Genomic DNA, 26,832 nt, shown 5'->3' with positions numbered 1-26,832 from the left:
AGCGGGCTCCGCTGTGGACGGAGTGTGACGTTCACCCTTCACCCCGGGCGGCCTCAGGGGCGGCAGAGGGCGGGTCCCAGCGCGGACACGCCCTCACCCGCCTGCAGGATGGATCCCCACATCTGGAGGGGCGGACATCCCCGTGGTGCAGCCAGCCCCTTCCCTTCCGGAGGCCCCGTCGGCAGTGACCCTGCCGTTGGGCAGCGGAACTCAGGCGGCTCCCGGCCCCCACCTGCACCTGACGCTCCCCCTGGCGTGCCCCCCCATCGAGGGCACAGTGGGGCTTTTCTAAGGCCAGGGAGGGGTGACCCCTGCGGCTTGTCCCCCAGAGCCTGCCCGTGCGCTTGGGGTCCCTGAGAAATTGGGGTTCTCCTCGGGGAATCTACGTAAATGCCTCCAGGGATTTTCTTGTCGCGTTCACGCTGTCCACTACTTGCTCTTTGGGGGGGGCTGCACCCTGAGGTGTCCTCCAGGTGCCCAGTGTCACGCACGGTCCCTGGTCAGTGTCCGAGTGGGGTCTCAGCCGGCCGACAGGACGACCGGGGACGGGCTGGCGAGGCCGCGGGTGTCACTGTGTCTGTAGGTGTGACACACAGAGGATGACCGAAGAGCTCTTGGTATTTTAAATCTTCTTGGCGAAAGCTGAGTGGAGGTTTCGGGTGCGACGTCAGCCGCAGGCTCCGTACGGGCACGGCCGTCGGGGTCCAGGCCCCTGACTGTGGCTTGCCCTCCTTTAGTCACAGCTTCCAAAGACGGCCGCCAGCAGGGGGAGGGCGCCCGTGGACGCAGGCGCGTGTCCCCACCCTCGCGGCCGGGCTCCCCGCCCCGCGGACGAGGCCGTCTGCCCCGGGAGTCTGTGCTCGCGGTCGGCGGCAGGTCCGTAACCCGCTGCTCCCGTTTGGCGTACTTGCAGCGGGCGGCTCCTACTACATGATATCGCGGTCTCTGGGGCCGGAGTTCGGGGGCGCCGTGGGCCTCTGCTTCTACCTGGGCACCACGTTCGCGGGGGCCATGTACATTTTGGGGACCATTGAGATTTTTTTGGTAAGTGCTATGTTTCGGGCGGGTTCCCTTGTCCAGGCCGCAGACGCGCGACCTGAGGGTGTGTCCCAGAGGCGTCTGCTGGCGTGGAGGCTCACGGGGCGGGGGGAGCCCGGTGCCGCGCCCCCTCAGAGAGGGCCCGTTGGGAGGTGCAGGGGCGCGCCTGGCCCTGCGCTCCCGTGCGGTCATCTTGGGGAGGGGTGGGTGACCTCGCTTTGCCCTGCAGACCTACATCTCCCCCAGCGCGGCCATCGTGCGCGCTGAGGGGGCGGGCGGCGAGGCCACAGCCCTGCTGCACAACATGCGTGTGTACGGGACCTGCACGCTGGCCCTCATGGCCACGGTGGTCTTCGTGGGCGTCAAGTACGTCAACAAGTTGGCCCTGGTGTTCCTGGCCTGCGTCGTGCTGTCCATCCTTGCCATCTATGCCGGCGTCATCAAGACCGCCTTCGACCCACCTGACATCCCGTGAGTCCTCCGCCCGGCTCCGGGCCGGCTTCCGGCCCAGTCTGTGGCCCGGGCCTTAACCGCTGACCACGTTGGCTGGGCTGGGCATGGCGCCCTGTGCCCGCAGACGTCCCCACTCTGGCCAGGTCGAGGGCGAACAGGTCACGGTGCTCTCGTGGCCGTGCTGGCTGCGAGGACAGGACAGGCCTGGTGACTCCAGCAGCACCGAGCTCCTCCCGGCCGTGGCCCTGTCCTCATGGAAGCCCCTGAGCAGGGTCTTCTCTTGTCCCCTGCCGGGAGAGGATGCCGCGCGGAACGGGGTAGCTCCGGGTCACAGAGCAAGCGCGCGAGCCCCTGTGCGGCCCCACGGGCTGGGCCAGGAGGAGCCCGGGGTGGGGGGCGGCCGCTCTGCGCACGTGGACACGCCACGCGGGCCCTTCACTCCGCGTCAGGCGCCCCAGAGCGGAGGGCGGCAGGATGGACCGGGGCCCGGTGCTGCCGGAAACCTGCTGAGGGCCGGTCCCTCACGCGAATGCCCTTGTCGCCCTGAGTGGAGGGGGTCCGAAGCGCCTCACGAGGGACCTGCGAACTCCACTCGGTTACGGAGAAGAGCGGTGGGCGAGGCGTCTCACCCCCTGCTCCCACCCAGGGTCTGTCTGCTGGGGAACCGCACGCTGTCCCGACGTAGCTTCGACGTCTGTGCCAAAGTCCACGCCACCAGCAATGGCTCGGTGACCACTGCGCTCTGGGGCCTCTTCTGCAACGGCTCCACGGCCAGCATCTCCTGCGACCAGTACTTCGCCCAGAACAACGTCACGGAGGTCCAGGGCATCCCCGGTGTGGTCAGCGGCGTCCTCCTGGGTGAGCGTCCGGCGGGTCTCCGCCGCGGCCGGGCCTTCTGAGCCTAGTCCCTTGGGTCCTGTCCTTCCGCCCAACCTGTGGCCACGTCACCCCGCCCCCAGCTGCTGGCCCATTGGGGTCCCTCTGGGCTGATTCTGCCCAGAGCCATAGACACCAGGCGAATCTTGCAGGCAGCAGGTAAGGGCTTCAAAGTTGACCCTTTATCTTTAGAATTGCAAAGCGGCAGGCACGGGGGATTCGCATGTTGATAAGGGAAATAATTAACGGGTGGGGTCCCTTAGGCAGCTCTCAGGGGTACGAGGTAAGTTTTTTCATCAGACTTGACTTAAGGACCAAAATCTTTCATTCAGAGATCAGGAGAGGATGGTTTTCTTAGAGGGCAGTTTCTCCGGGTCAGTCGTCCTTGTCCTGGTGTGAAGTTGGAGGCTGGGGTGGGGATGGGCACCCGATGCCGGAGCCCTGATGGCAGGTGTGGAGTCTCGTGACACGCCTGTTCCCCCCAGATAACCTGTGGAGTGCCTACGCGGAGAAGGGGGTGTTTGTGGAGAAGAAGGGCGTGCCGTCGGTGCCCGTGCCGGAGGAGAGCAGGGCGGGCGGGCTGCCCTACGTGCTCACCGACATCACGACCTACTTCACCATGCTGGTCGGCATCTACTTCCCCTCCGTGACCGGTGAGGCCTCGGCACTCCCGGCGGGTCAGGGCCCCGTCGGCTCTAACACGCCCACCCCCGCCCCGTCTCTCTTTTCCTTTTGGCTCAAAGATGAGCTTCGGGGTCTCCGTTCCCCACGTGTCTGAGCCGGGGGCTCAGGAGCTGTGGGTGTCAAGGGGCTTGTCCGTGTTCTTGTGAGAGAGCCAGGTTATTCGGAGCGGCCCTGCGACCTTGACCCTTAGCAGTGGACCCGAGGGCCGTCAGAGGCCGGGAACTGCAGCGTCCTTGTCCTTATGAGAGAGTCTGCTGACCTCCCGGAGGGCCCCGGTGCACAGTCCCCCACACGTGCACACACACACACACACACTGGTCCGCACGCTCACACACGCACCCGTGGGCGCACACCTGCTCCTGGGGGCTCCTCAGCCTGGCGCAGCACAGTGGAGCCCCGGCCCCCCAGGCTGGCGCTGGCCAACCGAGGGGCCCGGGGCCATCCTCGCGCCTGGCCCCCACTCAGGCCTGTCCCCATGCTCCGGGAGGCTGGCCTGCCAGGGGCTGCTTGCCCCGCTCCGAACTTCATCTCCGCCTTCCCCGAGGCCCGGAGCTGGGGCAGGTCCCTCCCCGCGAAGGCGGGGTCATGGCGCCACTTGGACGGGCGTGGGGGGTTGTGGATCCGGCCCCTGGGGGGTCTTTCTCCTGTACTCCTGTCCCCCGCTGTCGGTGATCAGGGTGGGGACACCCCCTCTGTGGATGTGGGTCTTTCCACGCCCCGTGGCACGCCCACGGGCTCTGTGCTGGCGCGTCAGGCCGCGCCTGGGATGGGATCGCAGGTGTCGAGCGAACCTGCCGCCACCTGGATTTTCTTTGATCCCGGTAGGAATCACTTACACTTTATGTGCCAAGTGGAGTGACCGGTGCGGGGTGGGGGGCGGCGGCGGCAGAGGTGGTGGCCAGTCACCGCGTGGGAAGGAGGAGGGTTGAGGCCAGCGAGGAGTCTGTGCTGAGGCTGGGCTACGCTCTGACCCAGGCCTGGCCCCAGAAGTGAGTCAGCACTTGGCCTCACTCTCCAGGGAGTTTCTCACTCCCGGCCGCGGGGATCAACAGATCACAGTGGGGATGCGGTCGGGGCCGATGGTCTGGTCTTGGCGTCCGTGGCGAGTGTCTGGGATGAGCCGTGCCCTGGCCTGCACCGTGGAGGCTGCTCCACAGCTGGGCTGGCTGTCCCCGTGGAGAGCGTGGGGGACATTTGGGCACCTGCCCACGTGCCCTGCAGCAGCCTGCCCAAGACATGCAGAGAGGTCCAGCCTGGCTCTGTGCGGCCCGGCACGCAGGCTGGGGTCTCTCCTTTGCGTCGTGAGGAGGTCCCAGGCCCGTTCTGACTCTGCCCCAGATGGGCCAGGGTGGGCGGGCAGGCGGGTGGCATCTCCCACACGCCATCAGTCCCTGTGACCCATCAGTTCTCCCTCCGTCTCCGTAGGCATCATGGCGGGCTCTAACCGGTCCGGGGACCTCAAGGACGCCCAGAAGTCCATCCCCACTGGAACCATTCTGGCCATCGTGACCACGTCTTTCATTTGTATCTTTGGGGGGGTCGAGCGTGGCGGCCAGGTGCTGAGGGTCGACGGCTCTGTGCCCTTCTCCACTCACTGCCGGGCCCTCTGTGCCTCCGGGCGGGCCTCCCTGCTTTGGGTAGTTCTGGCCCAACACCCGTTCTCAGAGGGGGCTGGGCTGGCGTTGGCCTGACTTAGGAAAATAAGCACAGACTCCTGGACGCCAGCCTGGGCTGGTGGTAGAACATGGCTTTGTCCGAGAACCGCGCGTAGTAACCACACTGTGACGTGTCACTAAGGTGTAGCCACGCGTGTGCTCACGTCACGGTCTTGTCAGGTGGGCTCCTGGCTTTGAGGTGCCCATGGAGCCTTTCTCACTGAGCTCATCCCTTTCCAGCCGGCGAGGTCTCCAGCCCGGTGCCTGTGGTGGCCACCTTGCAGGCCAGGCCCATCGTGGCTGAGCTGAGGTCCCCAGAGCAAGGACACGGCACGGGGCCCAGGGCGGGTTGGGCAGGGCGTGGGGTCGGTCCGGGGCTGGTTCAGCTACTGCATCGTGCCCACCGCGTCCTTGACCCGAGCCGCAGACCTGTCCTGCATCGTGCTTTTCGGAGCTTGCATCGAAGGCGTGATCTTACGGGATAAGTACGTTTCATTTATGGCTTCTGGGAACTCCTGGGGCCAGGGCTGGTTTTCTCGAAGGTGATTTTAGCTTTGAGATTGAGAACCCCAGGATTTCTAGCTTTGTCGCAGGTGGCCCTGTGGCCACGTGTTGGGGTCTGATCTGTGCGTCTGTCTCCCGCTCAAGCCTGGAGCTGGGGGCCCGCAGAGTGACCTCAGACCCCGGTAGAGCTGGGGTGTGGGAGCTCCCGGGAGAGGCTGTTCCCACTCAGCAGGTGGGAGGAGGTTTCCGTCTCCAGCTCGTGTCTGAAAGCTCGCCGCCCCTCCAGGTTCGGGGAGGCCCTGCAGGGGAACCTCGTCATTGGCATGCTGGCCTGGCCGTCCCCCTGGGTCATCGTCATTGGGTCCTTCTTCTCCACCTGTGGGGCTGGCCTGCAGAGCCTGACGGGGGCCCCACGCCTGCTGCAGGCCATCGCCCGGGACGGCATCATCCCTTTCCTTCAGGTGAGCCCGCTGCTGAGAGCGGGAACCGCCCCCCCCCACTCCCACCCCGGAAGGAGCGCGTCAGGAGGGGCCAGAGATCCTGCCCGGGAGCGTGATGTTTACGGTTGAAGATGGTGGGACCCACATCCCCGCCTCCAGACTGGCAGCCCACCCCGAGGCCTGCATTTCTGTTCCACCCTGTGTCTGCTGTATGCTCTGAATTTCCCTTCTCAGGACTGCCGTGCAGGGGGAAGGCTGGTGGGAAAGCCTGAGCCCTGCCCTCCCGCAGGGCTGTGCTCCAGGACCCAGGGCCTGCAGCCGGGCCCTCACAGAATCCTCCCAGCGGGTGTGTGCCGTGGGGAGAGCCCCGTCCAGTGCTCGAGGGTGTCGCCTCCTTGCCTGCGCTCGATGAGGGCGTCTGGGGTCTGACGGTACCTGGGCCGCCGTCTGCCCTCTGAGTGTCGGGTTTTCTTCCCGGACGTGGCTGGGTGAGGTCCAGGCCATGTCGTGAAAAGTCCGTCTGTTTCTGCCACAACTCCGAGACCGCTTTCGGGTTGGACCCGACTAGCTCGGCTTCTCGCCTGAACACGAGCTCTTTCTCCTGCGTCCTACGCCCGCCGAAGCCACCTGCCCGTGGCCCCAGCCCACCTGCCTTTCTCCTGGCAGGTGTTTGGCCACGGGAAGGCCAACGGGGAGCCCACGTGGGCCCTGCTGCTGACGGCCCTGATCTGTGAGACCGGCATCCTCATCGCCTCTCTGGACAGTGTGGCCCCCATTCTCTCCATGTGAGTGGCCACTGGCCCCATTGGCAGCCACCCTTGGGATGTGAGGCCCCTGCTCAGGGGACGGCAGACGGGAGGGCATAGGGCAGAGGAGGGGGCCAGGTGGTGGATGACGGGGCAGGCAGACCCCACGGGAGGCGACCGCGATGTGGGCAACGGGGCTCAGGCAGCTCAGCGGGACCCTGCGGGACCTGGCCCGCCCCTCACGCTGCTGTTCGCGTCCCCAGGTTTTTCCTCATGTGCTACATGTTCGTGAACCTGGCCTGCGCCCTGCAGACCCTGTTGCGCACGCCCAACTGGCGCCCGCGCTTCAAGTATTACCACTGGTGAGTGGCCGTGGGGAGCCCGGCCCCCCCCTCCTCTGGGGCACGCGGTGCGTCTTGGGGGCCAGCTGCCACCCGGGTCCCTGGCTAGCCTTCGTGGGACCGGCCCGGTCTCCGAGCCAGGGGCCGTTTCAGCCCTTGGGATGGTCCGGGTGGAGAAGCCGGTCCCAGCAGCCTTGCCGTGCTCTTGATGAGACCAAAGCAGGGTTTCTGCTGGGGCCCGAGGCGGCTGCTCAGGTGCCGGCCTGGGGGCCTGGGCGGTGAGGCGGGCCCCCTCTGAGCTGCGTGTCCCCCAGGACGCTCTCCTTCCTGGGCATGAGCCTGTGCTTCGCCCTGATGTTCATCTGCTCCTGGTACTACGCGCTCTGCGCCATGCTCATTGCCGGCTGCATCTACAAGTACATCGAGTACCGTGGGTGAGCTGCTGCCGGCCCCTCTCCCGGGTGAGGGCTCAGGGGCCTCTAGCGGCGGAGGGGTCAAAGCCCGTGCCTCCTGCGGGGGGCTGCGTGGATTCCTGCCTGTAGCTCCTAACCAGTGGATGGCCACGTTTACTCTTTCTAATTGACGTCGTTTGTTACGACGTTTCCTTAGGTTTATCTACGTGTATCTGTGTGTAAGTGTAACAGTGCTCCTTGTAAACTTTGAAATCTATTTAACAGTAGCACTGATGTGCAATGGATTTTCAGAAATAGACGTTTCTGAAAGGTACACCGTAAAAAACCGAAGCAGCGGGCAGGTTCAGTGCATCTCAGAGCCCCTGGTCCGTCACTGGGGCATTTCCCCTGGACCCCCTGGACCCCCCCAGGGGGCGAGGCCCTGGGGAGGTGGGACCTGGGGTGGGCTTCTCAGGGCACGGCGGGTGGGAGGGCCTCCAGGGACACTGCCTGAAGTCCCTCCCAGCTCTTCCAGGGTGGCTTGGAAGGAGGGTCTGGGGGCCGTGACCACTCCTGCTGGTGAGCCGGGCCACGGCCTGTGAGTCAGAGTCCCCCCCCACCCCACGTCCTCTCCTTCCTCTGCCCCATCGATGGCCCGACTCTGAGATCCTGCGTGGGTGCCAGTGCCGCCGCCACCCTCCCCGTGCCACCAGGTGCCCCTCCCCATGTCCTGCTGCTTCGTACTCCCGCCCGTTCTGGGGAGCCCCCTCCTCTGTCACAGGAGCGCCGAGAGGCCCTGAGTGGCCACCTGGGTGCGCTGTGGGCGGGGCCTCACCACTGCACCCCCACCGCAGGGCGGAGAAGGAGTGGGGTGACGGCATCCGGGGGCTGTCGCTGAACGCCGCCCGCTACGCCCTGCTGCACGTGGAGCACGGCCCCCTCCACACCAAGAACTGGAGGTGAGTGTCCCCATGCCCTCTGACCCCACGGATGCCTGTTCCTAAAGGCAGGCTGCAGAGAGAAGACGGTGCCCACCCCCCCCACCCCCGTCAGGAGACGGTTGTCAAGGAAGCTGTTAGCACCTTTGTCCCTGCGTCAGCCTGGGCTGGTCAGCTCGGGTCTCAGCGCCCGCTGGTCACGCATCGGGGGTGGAGGGGGACGAGGGCGGCGAGCTGACCCACCCGGGGGCCTGCCGTGGATGGAGGGCACTGACAGTCTTCTCGCCTCTGGGAGGAGGGAGGGGAGGCCGCCCCTGCAGAACCCGAGGCTTAGCTGCACGGAAAGCCTGCTGCCCAGCAGGGAGCCTGGGGCACGTGGCCCGGGAGGGGGCTCACGCAGCTCACCTGGCGTGAGAGTGGGGGCGAGTCGCCGTGGTGACAGCTCCCTGCCCCCCGCCCCGGCAGGCCGCAGGTGCTGGTGCTGGTGAACCTGAACGCCGAGCAGTGCGTGAAGCACCCCCGCCTGCTGTCCTTCACCTCGCAGCTCAAGGCCGGCAAGGGCCTGACCATCGTGGGCTCCGTGCTAGAGGGCACCTTCCTGGACCAGCACGTGGAGGCCCGGCAGGCCGAAGAGGTGGGCCAGGCGCCAGGGAGGGGGCGGCGGGGCCGCGCCGTCGCGTTTCCAGCCGTGCGCCCGAGCGCAGCCCCGCGTGTCGCGCCGCGTCCTGTCTCAACCCGGGCGGCACTTTTTCAGTTTGAAACCAGCAGGAGGGAAACCTGCGGAGGAGAGTGTGACGTGCGTGGCCCCAGGACCTCAGACGGCGGTGGGGCTCCGGGCTGTTGAGAGCAGCCTCGGGGCAGGTCTCCCGACAGGCGGGCCCCACACCTGTCGCATCTGCTCCCACGTTTGGGGCCTGTGCTGCCGGGTCAGCCCGTCCAGAGGCTCCACGGACCAGAGAGGGGGCGGCGGGTCACAGGCACCCAGGCCAGGCCTCCGTCACCCTGACTCGGATGCTCAGCTGGTGCCGCTGCGACCTCTGATCTCGGTCCGGGGCAGCCCCAGGGCCTGAGCCTCAAACCCCGTCTCGTGGGCAATTTCAGACACGTAGAAACAGCAGATGTACCACGTGGCCGTCCCAGCGTGGCCCACGTCCTGTCACCTCTGCCTGCCCGCCCCACCCCGGGAGTGTCAACACCGGCCCACCACTCACTCTTCACCCCAGACCCCGCGTGTCTGTCTCTGAAACAGGAGGCGATTCTCACAGCAGCCCCACCACGCCCGTCCGTCCACGGGCCGTGTCCAGCCTGCCGGCTGCTGGCCTCAGGCGGCTCCCGTCAGGCTGGGGCGTCGGGGTCTTGCTCTCGGGTGGGTCCTTCGTCAGCCGTCCCCACGTCAGGGTTGCCCGCTGTGCCCGGGCATCCGGGTCAGCCCTGCTGTCCAGGCGTCTGTAAACCGGGCTGCGCCCAGAGGTCTCCAGAGCACCTGGGGGAGGCACGGCTGCTGGAGGGGGTCGTGGCCTGTGTAGCCCGAGGCGTCGACAGCCCCTTCCTTGGTTGGCCGGACAGCCGGCCCCCCGGGGACCCGCCCTGGCAGCCAGCGGCACCAGCCATTCTCTCAGCATCGTCGTGACCCAGAGCTTTAACGGGGTAGTTGTTGGTGTTGGCTGGGGGTGTAGACGCCGGGGTTGTGGCCGTGATCCTGTCTGTAGACGCTGGAGTCATGGCTGTGACCCTGGGTGTAGATGCCAGTTTTGGTTGTGAGCCGTGGGTGTAGATGCCAGGGTTGTCTGAGAATTGTATCCTTCCTGTCTGGTATTCCAGTTTCATTCACTCTTGGACTGCTTTTCCCCTGCCCAACCCTTAGGGTTTACAGTTCCCTGGGTGATCTCACACATTTTCTTTGGTGACCTTGGCCATCTGTGAGCCATGGGTGTAGACACCAGGGTTGTGGCTGTGATCCTGGGTTTAGACACTGGGGTTACATCTGTGACCCTGGGTGTAGACGCTGGGGTCGTGGCCGTGATGTCGGTGTAGACACCAGGGCCATGGCTATGACCCCGGGTGTGGACCCTGGGGTTGTGGCTGTGATCCCGGGTGTAGATGCCGGGCTCATGGCCGTGATCCTGGGTGTAGATGCCGGGGTCGTGGCCGTGACCCTGGGTGTAGGCGTGGTGTGTCATTCTCGCTGGTGGGACAGCCTCCTTGTGCTGGCGCCTCGACCTTCTCGACAGCTCCCTGCGTCGGTGTGAAGAAGCTCTAGACCCGTGTCCGAGGGTGGGAAGGTCCCAGCTCTCGTTGTGACGTTGCCCAGGCGCCGATGGAGCGTCTTCCCTCTCGCACACTCGCGGGTCCTCTTGTCCTCCCAGCGTCTCCGGGGATGGGCAGGGGCACAGTGGGGCTGGGGAGGTGGGCGCCAGCGCCGAGCAGGGGGTCGAAGGCTCCGGGCCCCTGCCTGAGATGGCGCTGACTCGGCTGGATTCACAGCCCTCTTTCCAGACAAGGACGTCATAGCCCGGTGTGTGTCCTTTTGGACTTTCTCCTGTTGGTTTGTTTTAAACAGACGATCCCGCAGAAACACCGTTTCACACACTTACTTCGCTCTGAACTGTTGCTTCTCCAGTCGGCCGGGTGCTTGTTTTGTTTACGACGGCCGCACGGTGTTTGTTTCGTGGACGTGCTCTGAGTTCTGTTCCGTGGAATTGCTGTCCTGGGGACGGAGGTGGTTCCCGTTGCTTCGGTGTCAGGAAGTGTGGTGTGAGCACCACTTAGATGTAGTCCACGGGGGTTGCTCTTAGGATGGATTCTTGGGGTTAGAGCCTCCCTCCCTGGTGCCGTGCCCCTGAGGCTCTGAGCCAGGTTCCAGTTCTGGTCTGCCGGGTAGTTTACGTAAAGGCCGGTCCGTGTGGCCGGGAACAGGGGGACCCCAGACCCCTCTCTGCCGCGTCTCTTACTGGGAGGGCTCTGTCCCGTTGCTGCCATGGGAAGAGGACGGCACAGCGGGGTTTCGCCCCAGATGTCCGGCACGGATGCAGCTCAGGGCCAAGTGTGTTCCCGAGGGGAGGGGCTGGGTGGAGGCACTCACGGGGTCTCAGAGGGTGAGGACCCCAGGGATGCTGCAGTCGGGTGCAGCCCACAGCGTCTCACCCGCTGGAGGGTCACTGGGCACCCACCCGGTTTTGTAGGTCGAAGACCGGGCAGTGCACTTGGACCTTCCTCGAGTTTTTCAGCGTGTGTCCCGCCGCGGAAGCAGAGGCCTCGTGAGGGTAGAGCCCTATAGGTTCCTGCTGGGTTAGGGGGATTGAGCAGCTCACGTCAGATGGCTCAGCAGCTGAGACGCGCTGGCCGGGATGTGGGAGAGGCTGTGCTCTGCGCTCCCCTTCCCGGGGGCGTGAACGAGGCTCGTCTTCTGTGGGGCAGGGAAGGGCTCACACGTTGACTTTGAGGTCCCACAGGGCCTGGTCCTCAGGGCCCCAGGAGCTGGGTGTGGAGGTAGTGCCCGAGGCCCCGAAGATACCGCTGGGCCCTCGAAGTTCCCGCGAGGCCAGGGTAGCGGGGGCCCTGACACCTCACAAGGCAGCGGAGTGGGCTTTCCAGCAGCGGGACAGAAGAACCACAAAACCCCGCTGTGTCTCCCTGAAGCCATAGCATCAGGTCAGCATCTCCACCAGTGACCTGAGAAGCTGTTGGTCTCAAAGCTAGAGCATGCGACCTTTAAGCCCCTTGAGCGACCGTGTCCTGACGGGGCCGAGCCCCTGGCCTCTGGTCTCCAGGAAGCGTGGGTCCAGGGATCCCTGAACTGCACTGCGGCTGCACCACGGCAGCCCTGGGTCACATCCAAGCACCTGTTTGGACTCTTCTTTCTTGAGCCAGCAGCCCTTCGACGTGGTGGCTCAAGTCCGGGTGGTCGAGGGGGGACGTGGCTCCAACCTTCCATATGAGGTCCTGGGGCGTCCATCCCAAGTATCAGCAACAGGGGCTTAGAACAACCAAGATTCACTCTGTCTCCGCTCTGAGGCCAAAAGTCACACATCGAGGTGCCCCAGGGCCAAGCTCCCTCCTGAGCTCCAGGGGAGGGTCCTTCCTGCCTCGTCCAGCTCCCGGGGCTCCAGGTGTCCCTGGGCTCCTGGCCACGTCCCTTCGGTCTCCACCTCTTTTTTTGTTTTGTTTTGTTTTTGTTTTTTTTTTGCGGTACGCGGGCCTCTCACCGCTGTGGTCTCTCCCGTTGCGGAGCACAGGCTCCAGACGCGCAGGCTCAGCGGCCACGGCCCACGGGCGCAGCTGCTCCGCGGCACGTGGGATCCTCCTGGACCAGGGCACAAACCCACGCCCCCTGCATGTGCAGGCGGACTCCCAACCACTGCGCCACCAGGGAAGCCTCCACCTCTGTCTTTACGTGGCTTCTCTGTGCCTGTCTTCTCTCCTGTCCCTGACATTGGATTTGGGACCACCTGGATAATCCAAGATGGTTTCACGTCAAGACCCTTAACTTAATTACATCAGCAAAGACTTTTTTCCAATAAGGCCACATTCACAGGTTCTCAGGATTAGGAGGTGGGTGTATCTTTTGGGGGCCACCATCAATTAACCCACTGTGGTCTGTCCTCTGGCCCCCAGAATGCACACCTGCCTGATGTGCAAAGTACGTTTATCTCATCACTGCATCCTCCCAAGTCTCAACCCCTTACAACATCAAGTAAGTGAGGAATGTCGTCTAAGTACCCGCAGTTCAAAGGTCCCAAATCTCGTCTTCTAAATCACCTGGCTCAGGTGTGGGTGAGATTCTGAGTGGAGTCCATCCTGGGCAGAACCCCTCTGCCCACAGCCTGTGCGACTCGGAGATAAGCAGTCCGCGTTTCAAAGTGCATTGCGGGACCTGCACGGGGGACACGTCCCAGCCGGGGAGGCACAGATCGGAGGAGCCGGGGGGTTGGACTCCAGGGGGCAGTTCCATTTGGTGTCGGGCGGTAGTGCTTCCCTGTGGCTTGAGGCCCCACCCCCAAGCCAGGCCCCCGAGGGCCGGTCGGCGCGCCGGCAGAGGACCCGCTTCACAGGCGGCGCTACCTCGACAGAAGGCCTGCCGTGGCCACGGTGTGCCGGGCTGCGCTGTGCCGCGGAGCTGCCCCAGTCGAGCGCGTGGCATGCGGCTGAGCGGCCGCAGTGCACCCGCCGGGCACTTCACTCCCGCACCACCACCTTCTAGGAAGCGCTGTGTGGTTTGATGCTTTCTGACCAAGGTTCCCGCAAGCTAGGAGTGAGGGCCAGGGTGTCCGTGTGCCGTACGGGGTGGCCTGTGACCCCGCTCTCCTGTGGGCACGCACGCGTGTGCGCACTGGTGCTCACGTGCACACGCAGGCAGTGCCCGAGAGCGCCGGGCCCTGGCCTCGACTTCGGGTACCGAGGGGCGCCCGCTGAGCCTCTGGCCCCCACGCGTGAGGCTGTGAGCCCACCTGCGGCCCGCCCGGCCCCGTGTGGTAGGCGAGTGTGTGCTGGGACCTGCTGCCCCCAGCCCACCCCTCACCCCAAGCCCGACCCGCCTGTGTCTGCAGAACATCCGGGCCCTGATGGGCGCCGAGAAGGCCAAGGGCTTCTGCCAGCTGGTGGTGTCGTCCAACCTTCGGGACGGCATGTCCCACCTGATCCAGTCGGCTGGCCTGGGGGGCATGAAGCATAACACGGTGCTCATGGCCTGGCCCGAGGCCTGGAAGCGGGAGGACAGTCCCTTCTCCTGGAAGAACTTCGTTGGTGGGTCGGGCCGTTCGGAAGCCGCGTGACGGGAGCCCCTCCCCCTGGCCTTGCCCCCATTGGGCGGTTCCCGGGGGCGCCCCGGCTGGGCCGCAGAGTGATGAGGGGGCGTGCCCCACGAGGGGCTTCGTGGGGACCCCGGGCTCCCCTGCCCCCGTCCCGCTGGTGAGTCCAGGCCGCTCGGTTCTGCCGGGTGGGCCTGTGACCCCGTGACCTGCCCGCCTCTCCACAGACACCGTCCGTGACACCACGGCGGCGCAGCAGGCCCTGCTGGTGGCCAAGAACGTGGATCTGTTTCCGCAAAACCAGGAGCGCTTCAGCGACGGGCACATCGACGTGTGGTGGATAGTGCATGACGGGGGTCTGCTGATGCTGCTGCCCTTCCTGCTGCGCCAGCACAAGGTGTGGGCGGGGCCACGCAGGGGGCGGGGTCATGGGGGTCACGGGGGAGGGGCCACACGGGAGCGGGGTCACGGGGGAGGGGCCACACGGGGAGCGGGGTCATGGGGAGGGGCCACACGGGGGAGGGGCCACACAGGGGAGGGGGTCACACGGGGAGCGGGGTCACGGGGAGGGGGTCACACGGGGGAGGGGCCACATGGGGAGGGGGGTCACACGGGGGAGGGCGGTCACACCGGGGAGGGGTCACGGGGGAGGGGCCACACGGGGGAGGGGCCCCACTGGGGAAGGGAGTGGACAGCGGGCAGGAGTGACCGCCCCCCGCCCCCCAGGTGTGGAGGAGGTGCCAGATGCGCATCTTCACGGTGGCCCAGGTGCACGACAACAGCATTCAGATGAAGAAGGACTTGCAGACGTTCCTGTACCACCTGCGCATCAGCGCCGAGGTGGAGGTGGTGGAGATGGTGAGGGAGCCGGGCACCGGGCGGACGCAACTCTCACCTGCAGGGTCCCCACGGCCCTTACAGCCCAGGGCCGGTCTGCTGGGCCGTCGCGGCATCTTCTCTGTCCTCTGGCTGTGACGGCGGCTCGGGTTCCTTCCTTCCTTTTCCGTGACCTCGACAGCTTCAAGGAGGGTCAGGCGATGTGTAGTGAGTCCCTCAGTTTAGGTTCGCCTGATGCTTTTCTCGTGGCTGGACTGGGTCGTGGGTTCACGGGAGGAGGACCCGGCTGGACCGGGCTTGACCACGGGGCTGGCCGCCTCCTGAGGAATCTGAGCTCCGGGGCCGGCGGGAGGGTTACGGTCGATCCTGTGGGGCGCGTGTGGGCCGGCCTGTGCCCGGAGCCCACGGTTGTGGTGCCTTCTCGGGGGTGTCTCGTGTGTCAGTGAATGTGGGTCCCGGGGTAGGTGGAGGGCGTTCAGTCGTGACCTGCACGCTCACACGTAGGGGTGGGGACGCCGGGGCCGGGGCTGTGAGCCACAGAGGGCGGCCCGGGGGCCCCCGGGCCCGCAGCACGCTCGCTGGGGGACGGGGGGTGAGTGGTGATCATTCTGTGCTCGTGTCTGCTTCCGTGCCTCGGAACCTGTAGGTTGAGAACGACATCTCGGCCTTCACCTACGAGCGGACGCTGGTGATGGAGCAGAGGTCGCAGATGCTGAAGCAGATGCAGCTGTCCAAGACGGAACAGGAGCGGGAGGTGCGTGGGGCCACACGGGGGTGCTGCCGGGCCCCTGGACAGCGTGGGCTGTGTCCCCCGGTGCCGCACTGGCCTGTCCTTTCCCGGACCCCGTGTGACTGTCAGGACAGCGTCCCTGAGGCCTCCTCGAGCTTTTGTCCCCACACCTGGTTTTGTGAACAGCTGGTGGCGCGACTTCTGCCCCCACCTCCCCTCGCCACGTGGCTCGAGGTCACGCCCTCACAGGCCTCTGGGGTCAGGGCCCGTGTCTGCCCGGCCGTCCTGCTCGTGCACGGCCCCGTCTCTCTTACATCATATCCCGACTGGTCACCTCCTCCTGTCCCTCCATTCTCAAACCAGCAGCCACCAACTCGTTACACCCCTCCCAGCCTTGCCCCGGCTCACGTGTCCCTGCGGCCTTGCACGGCCCGACCCTGTCCCTGCCTGAGTGACCTTTGCCCTCGCCACACAGGCCGCTGCGGTTTCCTGGGGGCGCTGACCCCTCACCCCCACAGGCCTCCGGCTCCTAGTTGTCGTCAGTGCCATCTTTGCATACAGCTCCCGGGCACCTCGTGTGACATGGGAGCTCCTTCCCCCTGCACCTCCCCTTCCCCAGACTCCATGGCGCTCACAGCCCCACCCCAAGGATGTGGGCTCCCTGACAGCCCCTTTGCTGTTGACGAGTGAGGGGGGGTGAACGGGTGAGGGGAAGGACGGATGGATGGGTGGGTGGGTGGGTGGGTGGATGGATGGATGGGTGGAAGGATGGATGGATGGATGGGTGGGTGGGTGAGGGGAAGGATGGTTGGACAGACGGATGAATGGACAGATGGATGGATGGAAGGATGGATGGGTAGGTGGATAGATGGAAGCATGGATGGGTGGGTGGATGGGTGGAAGGATGGATGGATGGGTGGGTGGGTGGGTGAGGGAAAGGATGGTTGGACAGACGGATGAATGGACAGATGGATGGATGGAAGGATGGGTGGGTGGGTGGGTGGGTGGATGGATGGATGGATGGGTGGGTGGATGGGTGGAAGGATGGATGGATGGATGGGTGGGTGGGTGAGGGGAAGGATGGTTGGACAGACGGATGAATGGACAGATGGATGGATGGAAGGATGGATGGGTGGGTGGGTGGGTGGGTGGATAGATGGAAGCATGGATGGGTGGGTGGATGGGTGGAAGGATGGATGGATGGATGGGTGGGTGGGTGAGGGGAAGGATGGTTGGACAGACGGATGAATGGACAGATGGATCGATGGAAGGATGAGCAGGTCGAGCAGAGCCTGTGTGTGCGGGGGGCGGGGCTATGTGCAGTGTGGAGACGTGCATGTCAACATCTCCTGTCAGCACGTCTGAAGAGGTCCTTTCTCAGGGGCTTTCAGAGCTGGGACAGGAGGAGACAGAAATGTAACGATGGGTTTGGTCTGGAAGCCCAGGAGGAGGGGCCTGGGAGGGCCGGTCCAGATGTCCCCAGGCCCCGTCGGCTGTGCTCTGTGTGGGGCCCGGGGCTGGCCGGCTCCTCGCCCCGCGCACGCGCCCTCCCCCGGGCTGGGCTCCTGCCGTCGCGGCAAGGCTGGTCACTGTCCTGCTCTCCCTCCAGGCTCAGCTAATCCACGACAGGAACACCACCTCCCACTCTGCCGTGGCCGCCAGGACCCAGGCCCCGTGCGCGCTGGACAAGGTGCAGATGACCTGGACGAAGGAGAAGCTGGTCGCCGAGAAGTACCGCAACAAGGACACCGGCGTGTCCGGGTTCAAGGACCTCTTCAGCCTGAAGCCGTGAGTGTCCACCTGCAGCAGCCCGCAGCCACGAGGGGCCCCTTTGCCTCCGCGAGGAGCGGCGGGCACATCCAGCCTCGGAGAGGCCAGAGCCGGCCCCGGGCCGCAGCCTCCTTCCAGCGCCAGTCAGCGGGGACGTGGGTGGCGGGTTGGCGGCGGTGCCACCGTCAGTGTTCCTGGTGGGTGTCCCAGCACCTAGGGGTCAGGCCTGAACCCCCGCGGTGACGTCCAGGCTCCCCGTCGGGCCGGGGCCCGTCCCCCTCCTCGGCTCTTGGCTGTGCTGTTGAGCTGAGGGCCCCCAGGGCTGGCACAGGTGCCCGTCGGTGGCGTGGCTGGACCTGGGGAGGGGTCCCGAGTGGGAGACTAGGACAGTATCTCCCGGGTCTTCGGTGGCGGAGCAGAGCCCTGGAGCCCTGAGTCATCGGCAGGGCCTGGGGGGCCCGAGGGGGCCCGAGGGGTCAGTGTGCTTGAGGAGGGCCACAGTCAGATGAGAGGGGCAGCGGGGATGAGCCGAGTAGCGGTTCAAAGCGTGTGTCGTGTTTCCGCTTAAAGTAACGTGCTCTCTGTTTTTTCTTCCATGTAGAGAATGGGGAAGCCTGTAAGTCACTCCCTTTACGCGGGACCTCGTAGCCGTGGTTGCCTTGGCATGCGCTGCACGCACAGCCCCCGTGAACCGAGTGTGCATGTCCGAGTGTGTGCACAGCCCTGTGTGTGTGCAGGGCCCCGTGTGTGGGTGTGCCCGTGAGTACATGTGTGCGCACGTCCCGGTGTGTGTGCATGTGTCCATGCATACGTGCTCGGCCCTGTGTGTGTGCCCGTGTACACGTGTGTGCCAAGTTCTGTGTGTGCACGCACGTCCCAGTATGTGTGCTCAGCAGGTGTGTACGCGTGTCCGTGTGTGTGTGCCTCGGCCGTGTGCGCATGTCTGTGTGTGCGTGTTCACGTGTATGTGCCTGGGCCACGTGTATGTGTCCGGGTGTGTGTGCACGTCCTCGTATATGCGTCCGGCCCGTGTGTGCGTGTCCGTGTATATGTGCCTGGGCCACGTGCGCATGTCCGCGTGCAGGTGGCGCTCGCCTGTTTAGTTTGCTCACTCTGTCTGGAGCGGCTCAGGGCGCACCCCAAACCCCTTCTCTGGGCAGCACGTGAGGACTGAGGTTGGAGGGAGGTTGGTCCTGAGCGGCTCTGCAGCGGAGCAGAGCGTGTGCTGTGCCTGAGGCTGGTAGCAATCGTTCACCCACATCCCTTGGGGCTGGGGGTTCGGACCTCATCTCAGCTCGTCCAGGACGGCGTTTCCTCCTGTCTGCCCAGCACCGGGTGCCTTTTTGCCCCATAGGAAGCTGCCACCTTTAGTCTCGTGGGAAGGGATGTGGATGAACCGCTGCGTGGCCGGCCCCTGAAGGCTTAGGGCCAGGCCTGCAGGGCCCGCCTGGGGTTGCTGTCTGTCTGTGCATCTGTCCACCCCTTGTTCCCCCATGATTTTCTGACTGCTGTCCCTCCCGTGGGAGCCCGGCCAGCGTGCTCCGTGGAGCCTCGGGACTTGGGGTGCACTTCCTGTTCCAGCCCCGAAACCCGAGTGCATCACACCCTGAGGGAGCAAAACGTGCAGATGAGTCGGGGAACGCTGGGCCGAGTCCTGCACTTCCTGCCGTGTTTTCACGACCTTGAAGTGTCCTACGAGTAAAGCCTCCTAATTAAAAAGACAGAAACAAACCCGTGGACACAGGAGTGCGTGTCCCCCCCAAGAAGGCGCGGTGAGCCGTGGGCCCGTGCCCCGCGTGCGCCTGCCGGGGGTCCGCAGGGTGCGAGCGGCGGACGGAACCCCACTCCCGTCTGGCTTCTCCTCGGGGTGGGCTGGAGGGGCTCCCGGAAGGTTGGAGGTCGGCCCACAAGTGGCACGTGCCCAACTAAAGCTCCCCACGGTGGGTGCCCTGCGGCAGGTTCGCTGGCCCCCGGTCGTGTGGGCATCTCTGTTTCGCCAGCCTCCTCCGTGTCTCCGTCTGGAGCCAAGGGTCTGGATTTCCACCTTTGCCCCCACGGAGCCTTCTTCTGCCCCGGGCGGCCCCCGCCGCAGCCGCAGTTCCCAGCCTCAGAGGACCCCATGTGGGAAGCCCCTCTCCAGGCTCAGCACATGGCCACGTGCTTCCATTTGGTGGCCTCGTGGCCGGTTGTGGAGGCAGTGCAGGTTTCCGTTAACTTCCTGGACACACGGGCTGCCCCGCCCCACGTCCGCGCCCCTCTCACCTCCACAGGGCCTGTCATCTTGGAGCTGCGGGTCTGTCCAGACCCGAACTCCTGATTTTAAGATTATAAGTGTTTTCAGACTGTGAACCCTGAGAGGCCCTTCAGTGTCACACACGCATTCCTGGGATCGCCTTGTCCCCAAACGCACTGGTAATTGTGGTCCGTCCTGGCACCTGATTCACGGTTCTGGTAATGAAAGACTCCTGACTGCTGTGGACAGAGACCCAACCTGTAATTTTACCAGATAAAATTGGAGAGAGGAAAGCAGAGCTCCGTCTCCCTGTTTCCCTCCTGGTGATTGGAGGCTGTAATTGGGTTTATTTAGCTTAAGGCTTGCGTTGAGCAAAGGGTGTGGCCTGGAATGCATCCTGGGGGCCTTTCTCCTTGTGTGGCGGCCTCTGTCTGTATGTCTGCCCATCCGCCCGTCCTTCTTATGTCTGAGGCACGGGTGGCCTTTGAGCTACGAATCCTGTGTGCGGCCCCAGGGTTGGCGGTGGTGCTGGAGCGCCCAGCGCAGGCGGGGTGCTGGTGCGGTGAGGCGGGTCTTCCCAGCCGGGGTGTCTGCCCCCTGCTTCTCGGAACCCAGCTCACTGGGGAGGGACCTGGGGAGGGGGGAGGACAAGCACGCAGGTGCCTGCGCACCTGGTGTCCCCAGTCTTGCTTCCCTGGGGATCCTGCTTTGGGGGCCGCTGCCAGACCTGGTTGCCCGGGACGCTTCGAGAACCACCGGTGCGCAGTGGATGCCCCGCCCGCCTTGAGGAGTGTGGGCACCGGGCAGGCAGGGAGCAACGGGCACAGGGTCCGGGTCTCCAAGGGCGGGGGCTCTCGTCTTTCAGCTGTCGGCCGGGTGGACGGAGCCGGGGCTGGGCCTCATGGCGGACACGCTCAGCCAGCACCTCTGGCTCTGTTCCACGACCTGGGGCCTCCAGAGCGGGTGGAGGGCTGGGCCCTTCCTCGCTCACCCTCTGCGTCGGAAGCAGCGAGGGGCAGCGTTTAGGGCAGGCTCAGCTGCAGGGCAGGGGTCTCAACGGGAGACACTCCGTGACCAGGAGGTGCACGCTGTGCCGTCGAAGGGGCTGCTCCCGCCCAAGGGGCGGTGCTCGGGGAGCAGAAGCTGACGTGCCCGGCTGTCATCTTGGCCTCCGCGTGCAGTCGCCGTGCCGGGGGTGCTCCGGGTGGCGGGTCTGATCTGTTCTCACCCGGCCTTCCTGACGGAAGTGGAGCGGGCAGGGTGGGGCCTGAGCCCGGCACCCAGGACCGCGGCTGGAGGTGCCGAGTGACCGTCCTCCTCCCACAGGGACCAGTCCAACGTGCGGAGGATGCACACGGCCGTGAAGCTCAACGGCGTCGTCCTTGACAAGTCCCAGGATGCCCAGCTGGTCCTGCTGAACATGCCGGGCCCCCCCAGAAACCGGCAGGGGGACGAGAACTGTATCCTTTCCCGGGCGCCGTCCCCACGTCGGGGCACCGCTGCCGCAGCAGGGTAACACCCCCTCCTCTCCTGCTCAGCGGAGACACCCGGGCCAGGGGTCAGGAGCCGCAGGGCCCTCGACGTCGGGCGGGGCGGCCAGCCCAGGTGGCCCAGACCAGAGCCGCTTTGCCCCGGGCCGCCCGCGGGGCCGTGGGCAGGCGCACGCAGAGGCTGCGAGCGGGCGGCTCCTGCCGGCTGCCTGGGCCCCTCGTGGCCAGCAGGGGGCCGCGAGCCAGGGGGCGAGTGTGCTTCTCCGTCCCACGTTTGAGCTGCTGGGGCCCCAGGGCAGCTGGGCGGGGGAGCCCCAGGAGTCGCCCCTGATCGCCTCGGGCGTGAGCAGTGGGGCCGAGGGGCAGTGTGGCCACGTGACTGAGGAGGGGGCCTTCCGGGGCCTCCACGAGGATCACAGTGGCCCCTGGATCAGGGTGGTGTGTGAGGAGCACGTGGGCTCAGAGACCGACCCGGCGGGGAGTCACCGCGTGACCGACCCCGATCCTTCCTGCTGCAGCTCCGGCTCTGGGTCCTCGTCGGCGCCGGGCTCTGAGCTCCCGCCCGGCCGGGTCCCTCCCTGCCCGTCTCCAGGACGTGGCAGAGCCGTGGCTCCACCCCCAAGCCCTTCCCGGCACCAGGTGCCCTGAAGCCCCCTGGCGGGTGGAGCCCTCGTGGGTCAGCCGCGGGGCGCGAGGCTGTCATCCTGGCCTCGGGGTCACAGGCCGGTCCCCCGGGGGCAGGACGAGGTGGGAGGAGGCGCGCAGCCTGTCCCGGGTTCTGAGCCTCAGGCTGACCGCACGCTTCACGGGTCTGTGCCTCGTGGTAACCAGGACTCCCCGGCCTATCCAGGGTCTTGGGGGTGGACAGGCCCCTCCTTGGCAGGGTCAGTGCCCCTCGTTCCCTCACACTGGCCGTCTCCTCCCCGAAGGCCCTGGGTCCCGGCCTTCCCTGTCCCGTCCTCGTCTCTTTCTCCAGCCAAGGCCTAACTGGCCGTGGGCTCCTGGGTGGTGAAGGTGCTCCGTTCACCCTTTCAGCCACGCACCTGGTTGGGTTGGCTTTGTCCTTAACTCGGTGCCCCCAGACATGGAGTTCCTCGAGGTCCTGACTGAGGGGCTGAACAGGGTCCTCCTGGTCAGGGGCAGCGGCCGGGAGGTGGTCACCATCTACTCTTAACGTTCGGCCGCACCGGGGATGTGCCCGGCGGTGTGCGGATGGCGCTGCGATGCTCGCGGACCAGCACCTGATGCCCCCGGGGGCTCTCCTGTCCAGGCCAAGAGCCGGCACGTGACTCGAGGTTTCCTCGCGGCCGAGGGGAGGCGCGAAGCCCTCGTGCCCCCCTTCCCCCCCGCCCCGGCGAGGCTGGCCGTGACCTGGGACGTGGCTGGCTGTCTCGTGGTGACAGAGGAGGTGGGAAGCCCCTTGGATTCTAGAATCGATTTCCCTGGGTTGGATCTTCGGGCTGTCGTGCAGTTACGTTCACTCAGATCCCCCCGACCCGCGAGAAGCCGCACAGACTGAGGTGGAGCGTCGGCAGCTGGGTGCAGGCTCCTCAGGGGCCCGGGCTCAGGCCCCGGCGCTTCCCAGCTGGGTGTCCGCCTGCGTTTATGCTCCGGGAACCTGCAGGCAAAGGGGGAGCCTTCGGGGCCGGGAGCGCCACACACTTTAGCATCTGACATGCGCCCGCCCCTGTGAGCTCAGCTTCCACGCTTCACGCTGGAGAAAGGGGACGAGGCTGCAGCCGCGGGAGGGCCCGTGACGTCAGCAGCTACAGCAACCGGCTGTCAGCTGAGCCTGTGTGTCCCCTCCCACCGGCACCGACGGTGGTCCAGCTGTGTTTAGGGCGCTGACAGGTGGTCCCAGCCCCACTGAGGGCACTGACAGGTGGACCCAGCGACATCGGGGGCACTGACACGATACCTTCCAATGATCCTGGACTGTTTGCACTTTACACACGTGATCACGTCCATTGTATATTGTCGCAGTAATTTGTGCCTCACTTCCCCATGGCTTATTTATTTATTTAAACACCTGGGGGAGTCTGAGTGATAAAAGTTGACCCTGAGGATATAGCTTCTGTGAAAGGGGCTCCAAACAGACCAGCCGTTGGCCTTCTCTGGCTTCCGTGGGCTCCCAAGGGAATCGGCCTGGTGCATGGATTTCAGGTCAGGCAGGGGCTAGGCATGTGCTTCCAGACGCTTCTGAGGGGTGGCTGGGCAGCGTCCGGCGGCCACAGCGTGTGCCAAATGCCACAGCTGGGCTGGGGAGTGGGGGGGTCTCGGGTCAGTGCCGAGTTAGGCCTCCAGACCCCTCGCGCATCTGGGGAGGGGCCCGCCAGTCCCTCTCCTAAGTCACATGACCCCGGCTCACGTGGAACGGAGGTGCCCGCGCCCTCCACCTGCTTCCTGCTGTGTCCGTCTACACGGGGCATCCTTTCCACACTGTCAACTGTGTAACCGTAACTGCAGCCATTTTAAAGTTGATTTCACGGTTTCCTTTTTTAGGTCCTTTGTATGATTTTGTTAGTAGAAGAATAAAATTGTATAAAACCTGAGTATGTTGAAGGGCCTCCCGTGACTCGCTCAGCGTAGAAATTAAACGTTTGGAGGTGCCCCCCTCCCCCTCTTCTTGGAGGACTTTATTTCAGGTCTATCAGCCAAAGCACACTCAGATGGCGAAAGAGTCAGCACGTGAATTGGCGGAAAGAAGTAAAAACCAAACCGCTGTCAACGGGGAGCTGCCCTGCGTCCCCCCCCGGCTGGGTGTGGAGCACAGCAGTGAGATCCTGCTGCTGGCTGACACGACTCCACCTGTACTTTCTATCAGGGTGGAATCGGCAAAGAGTCTGTGACCAGGGGCCCTCTGTCCTGACACGGGCTCGCGGCGAGACGGCCCTTCCCGCCTGCGAGGATGTAGGCGTGACCAAAGAAAGGAAGACTGACAAGTGTTGCCCAAACGTAGAGAAACTGCTCGTGGGGACAGCGTTGCAGCTCCTAAGTGTGTGAAGCCAGGAGACCCAGCAGTTCCACTCCTGGACGTAAAAGCCAAGAGGAACGGATGCCCGAGCAGACGTGGAAGCGCCGGTTCCTAGCGCTCACAGCCGCCCTGCTGTAGAGCAGCCCACGTGCCTGTCCGCTGACGCACGTGGACGAGCGCAGTGCACGCGTGTGACGGTGTGTAACGCAGCCCTGAGACGGATGAAGTGCTGCAATACAGCTGAGCCTCGAGAACGTTCTGCTGTGAGAACGATGCCGGGCACGACCGTCACGCTCCCGTTACACGTCCAGGGTGGGCACGACCGTCACGCTCCCGTTACACGTCCAGGGTGGGCAGAGCCAGAGCCAGACTGGCTGACGGTGCAGCCACAGGGGCGGGGGTGGAGACTGGGGGTCCGTGGCGGGCACGGGGTCTCTTTAGGGTGAAGAGAAATGTTCTAAGAAGGTGGTGACTCCTCAGCCTCCCCGGCCGCTGCCCCCGGTGCTGCCTCCCCACCTCTGTGTTGGCGGCTGGGCCTCCCCGGTTTCCCTGGCAACGTCGACCCCTGCTCCGTCCCAGCGCCCCCCTCGTGCTGCCCCCTCGCCGTGGACGCCAGCAGCGGCTCTAACTCCGGCCGCCCTGCTGTGTCTCCCACCTGCTGTTCGCCGAGTCTGCAGAGGCGCCGAGCGGTCGAGCCGTCGCCGCGGTGCACGTGGACCCGCAGCCTGGAGCGCCTGGGGTCGCCGTGGGGGTGCAGCCCCGCCAGACTCGGCGCCAGGCGCTTCGGAGGGCGAAGAGGCAGCTGGGGGCGCCGGCTCGTCCCTGGTTGGCCCCCCCTGGGGCAGCGACTCCCAGCCACCCCCAACCCTGACAGAGGTGCTGTGGGCGTACGCACGGTGGGAGCGTGTGGCTCACGGAGCCCATGGGAGGCCCTGGGTCCCACTTCTCGGACGATGGCCAGTGGCGGGCACCACCCACCCCATCCTTCCAGGCTCAGACTGGGCAGCAGCCGTCCTGCGTCTGGTGGTGGCGGGCGGCGTCCACTCACTCATCCACCCACTCACTCCCTCACTCACCCTCCATGCTCGCTGGGCTCCCTCGTGAAGAGCCTGGTCCCAGGACAAGCTGTGGGTCCCCCAGGAGCAGACGGAAACGGGGCCCGCAGGCAGCAGGCACAGGCGAGCCCGGCCCGGCACGCGGGGTCGGGGCACGGGGCTCATCTCAGGTGCAGAGAAGCACGAGGGTTGAGGGCAGAAGCGAGGGAATGAGGCAGAGAGTGGCCTTGGGAGCAGGAGTGGGGTCCAGGGTCTCCTCCCACGTCCCACACCAGGTGCCCCGGGTGCAGAGACATAAGTGACCACGTTGTGTCTGTGCTCAGAGGAACACGAGGAAAGAGACTCGCGGGCTCGGGGGCCGGCAGGGGCCACACGCACGAGCAGAGCGGCCAGGAGCACGGGCCCGGGAAGGGGGCAAGAGGGAGGCCGGCGCGCAGACCGGGGACCAGGAGGTGGGGTGGCCATGCCGAGGGCCCACGCCCCCTAGTGTCGCGAAGACCTTCGCTCGTGCCAGGTTCTCCGGCAACACACTCTCCGGGAGGGCCTCCTTAGGAAGTAAGACTCAGGTCGGTCCAGTTGGGATCGTCCAGTAGCCAGATCTACACTTAAATAAGTAACGAGGCTCTTTGTTTCCGTTACAGAAGGCATCTCTCTGTACTTGCCCAGTCACCACGAGGCTTCCCTGGTGGACTCGGCGCTGGGGCCTCCTCCCCGTCACCCCCGCCCAGGCCCAGCGGGCAGGAGCTGCCCCCAAAGCAGGCTGGACAGCTCCGCTGACCCCGGCCACCTGTCTCACAGCCTTTCTTCCAGGAGGGCAGCTGCTTCCCCTGATGCATGTGGTCCCGGGGCCCCGCCCCAGGTCAAGCAGCTGCGTCCACGAGAGACGAGCTGTTCTCCACATGTGGACGTTTAGTTCCTGTGTCCACGGCCACATGGCGCCCTCTGTGTGCTCATAAGTGATCTTTCTCGTCGCTGCTCTCAAACAGCTTCTCTGTCCCTTTCAGCCGTCCTGGACACGCACTGGCGGCAGGGAGGGTGGGCTTCTCTCCTCCACGGACCCACAGGCAGCAGACACACACACTCAGCTGCTGGTCCGTTCAATGGCATTTCAGTTACATTTTGTCTTTAAAACCGGGGTCTGGACTCAGGCTGAAGTTGAGGCCTCACCACACTCCCGGCCGGCCAGCGAGCTCCGCCTGAGGGCGGTGTGGGCGGTGGCAGGGCCGGATGGGTCTGCTGGGACTACAAGTCCCCTCACGTGGGGACCGGGTGCAGGAGCTCTGCACACAAACGAAGCGACCGGGGTCGGGGCCAACATTTCGTGCCGAGGGGCAGGTGACGTGGAGCTGGGTTCACGACAACAGAATGGAACGTGGACTCGTCTGCGCGGGGCCACACCCGGCCGCTGGCCCCTGGGCCAGCCAGGCCCGGCCTGCGTCTGCTCCTGAGACCCCCGGAGCCCTGAGGTGTGGGACGCCTGCGCCTCCCTAAGCACGCGGGTGCAGCTCACGGAGACGCCAGCTACTCGGAAGCCCGGAGGGGTTCTTTAAGCAGCCACGAACACGGCGCCTAGAAGGGGGCGGAGGAGGTGGAGACGGGGCACATCCGCAAAGGGCCGGCATCTCCACGCGAGCCTCACCTGCGCAGCCCACACAGGCGTGGGGTGTCCCCACAGCACGAACCCAACCTCAGGCTCAGGGCTTTATCTTGCTCTTTTAGAGCAGTGAAGTGGGGGAAGAGTTACGCAGAAATGCGGAGCTGTGTGCGCGTTAATTTTACTTCTACAAACGTATGAACAGCGACGGCCATGCTCTCTCCGAGCACCGTGGGCCCGTCCCGGCTGAGCGGCCAGCTGTCTGCACTCGTGGCCACACGCTGGTGCAGGGGATCAGACCGATTCGACTGGAAACTCACTTTAAAACAAGGTGT

The 26,832-nt window shown here is 65.4% G+C and overlaps 1 protein-coding gene across 4 annotated transcripts in view; it reads left to right on the top strand.

The window, feature by feature from the left end:
• The window catches only part of SLC12A7 (solute carrier family 12 member 7), a 42,440-nt gene extending 19,033 nt beyond the window's left edge, over nucleotides 1-23,407 (top strand). For 3 of the 4 annotated variants that reach the window (XM_079917614.1, XM_079917613.1, XM_079917615.1), the window contains 19 exons: nucleotides 914-1,044; nucleotides 1,268-1,509; nucleotides 2,138-2,349; nucleotides 2,853-3,020; nucleotides 4,477-4,575; nucleotides 5,134-5,191; nucleotides 5,497-5,671; nucleotides 6,317-6,435; nucleotides 6,660-6,758; nucleotides 7,052-7,171; nucleotides 7,984-8,088; nucleotides 8,533-8,701; nucleotides 13,614-13,809; nucleotides 14,042-14,211; nucleotides 14,541-14,672; nucleotides 15,298-15,405; nucleotides 16,991-17,169; nucleotides 20,711-20,844; nucleotides 21,957-23,407. In XM_079917614.1, coding sequence (XP_079773740.1) covers nucleotides 914-1,044; nucleotides 1,268-1,509; nucleotides 2,138-2,349; nucleotides 2,853-3,020; nucleotides 4,477-4,575; nucleotides 5,134-5,191; nucleotides 5,497-5,671; nucleotides 6,317-6,435; nucleotides 6,660-6,758; nucleotides 7,052-7,171; nucleotides 7,984-8,088; nucleotides 8,533-8,701; nucleotides 13,614-13,809; nucleotides 14,042-14,211; nucleotides 14,541-14,672; nucleotides 15,298-15,405; nucleotides 16,991-17,169; nucleotides 20,711-20,844; nucleotides 21,957-22,048 — 2,708 coding nt within the window. In that variant the 3' untranslated portion in view covers nucleotides 22,049-23,407. Of the gene's footprint in view, nucleotides 1-913; nucleotides 1,045-1,267; nucleotides 1,510-2,137; nucleotides 2,350-2,852; nucleotides 3,021-4,476; nucleotides 4,576-5,133; nucleotides 5,192-5,496; nucleotides 5,672-6,316; nucleotides 6,436-6,659; nucleotides 6,759-7,051; nucleotides 7,172-7,983; nucleotides 8,089-8,532; nucleotides 8,702-13,613; nucleotides 13,810-14,041; nucleotides 14,212-14,540; nucleotides 14,673-15,297; nucleotides 15,406-16,990; nucleotides 17,170-17,752; nucleotides 19,775-20,710; nucleotides 20,845-21,956 lie in introns of those variants that run through there. The other variant, XM_079917616.1, reaches the window with a different exon arrangement.
• Nucleotides 23,408-26,832: the final 3,425 nt, after the last annotated feature.

This window comes from Stenella coeruleoalba (genome assembly GCF_951394435.1).
Source record: "Stenella coeruleoalba genome assembly, chromosome: 3".
Lineage (NCBI taxonomy): Eukaryota > Metazoa > Chordata > Mammalia > Artiodactyla > Delphinidae > Stenella > Stenella coeruleoalba.
This window is presented reverse-complemented; position numbering and strand designations above follow the sequence as displayed.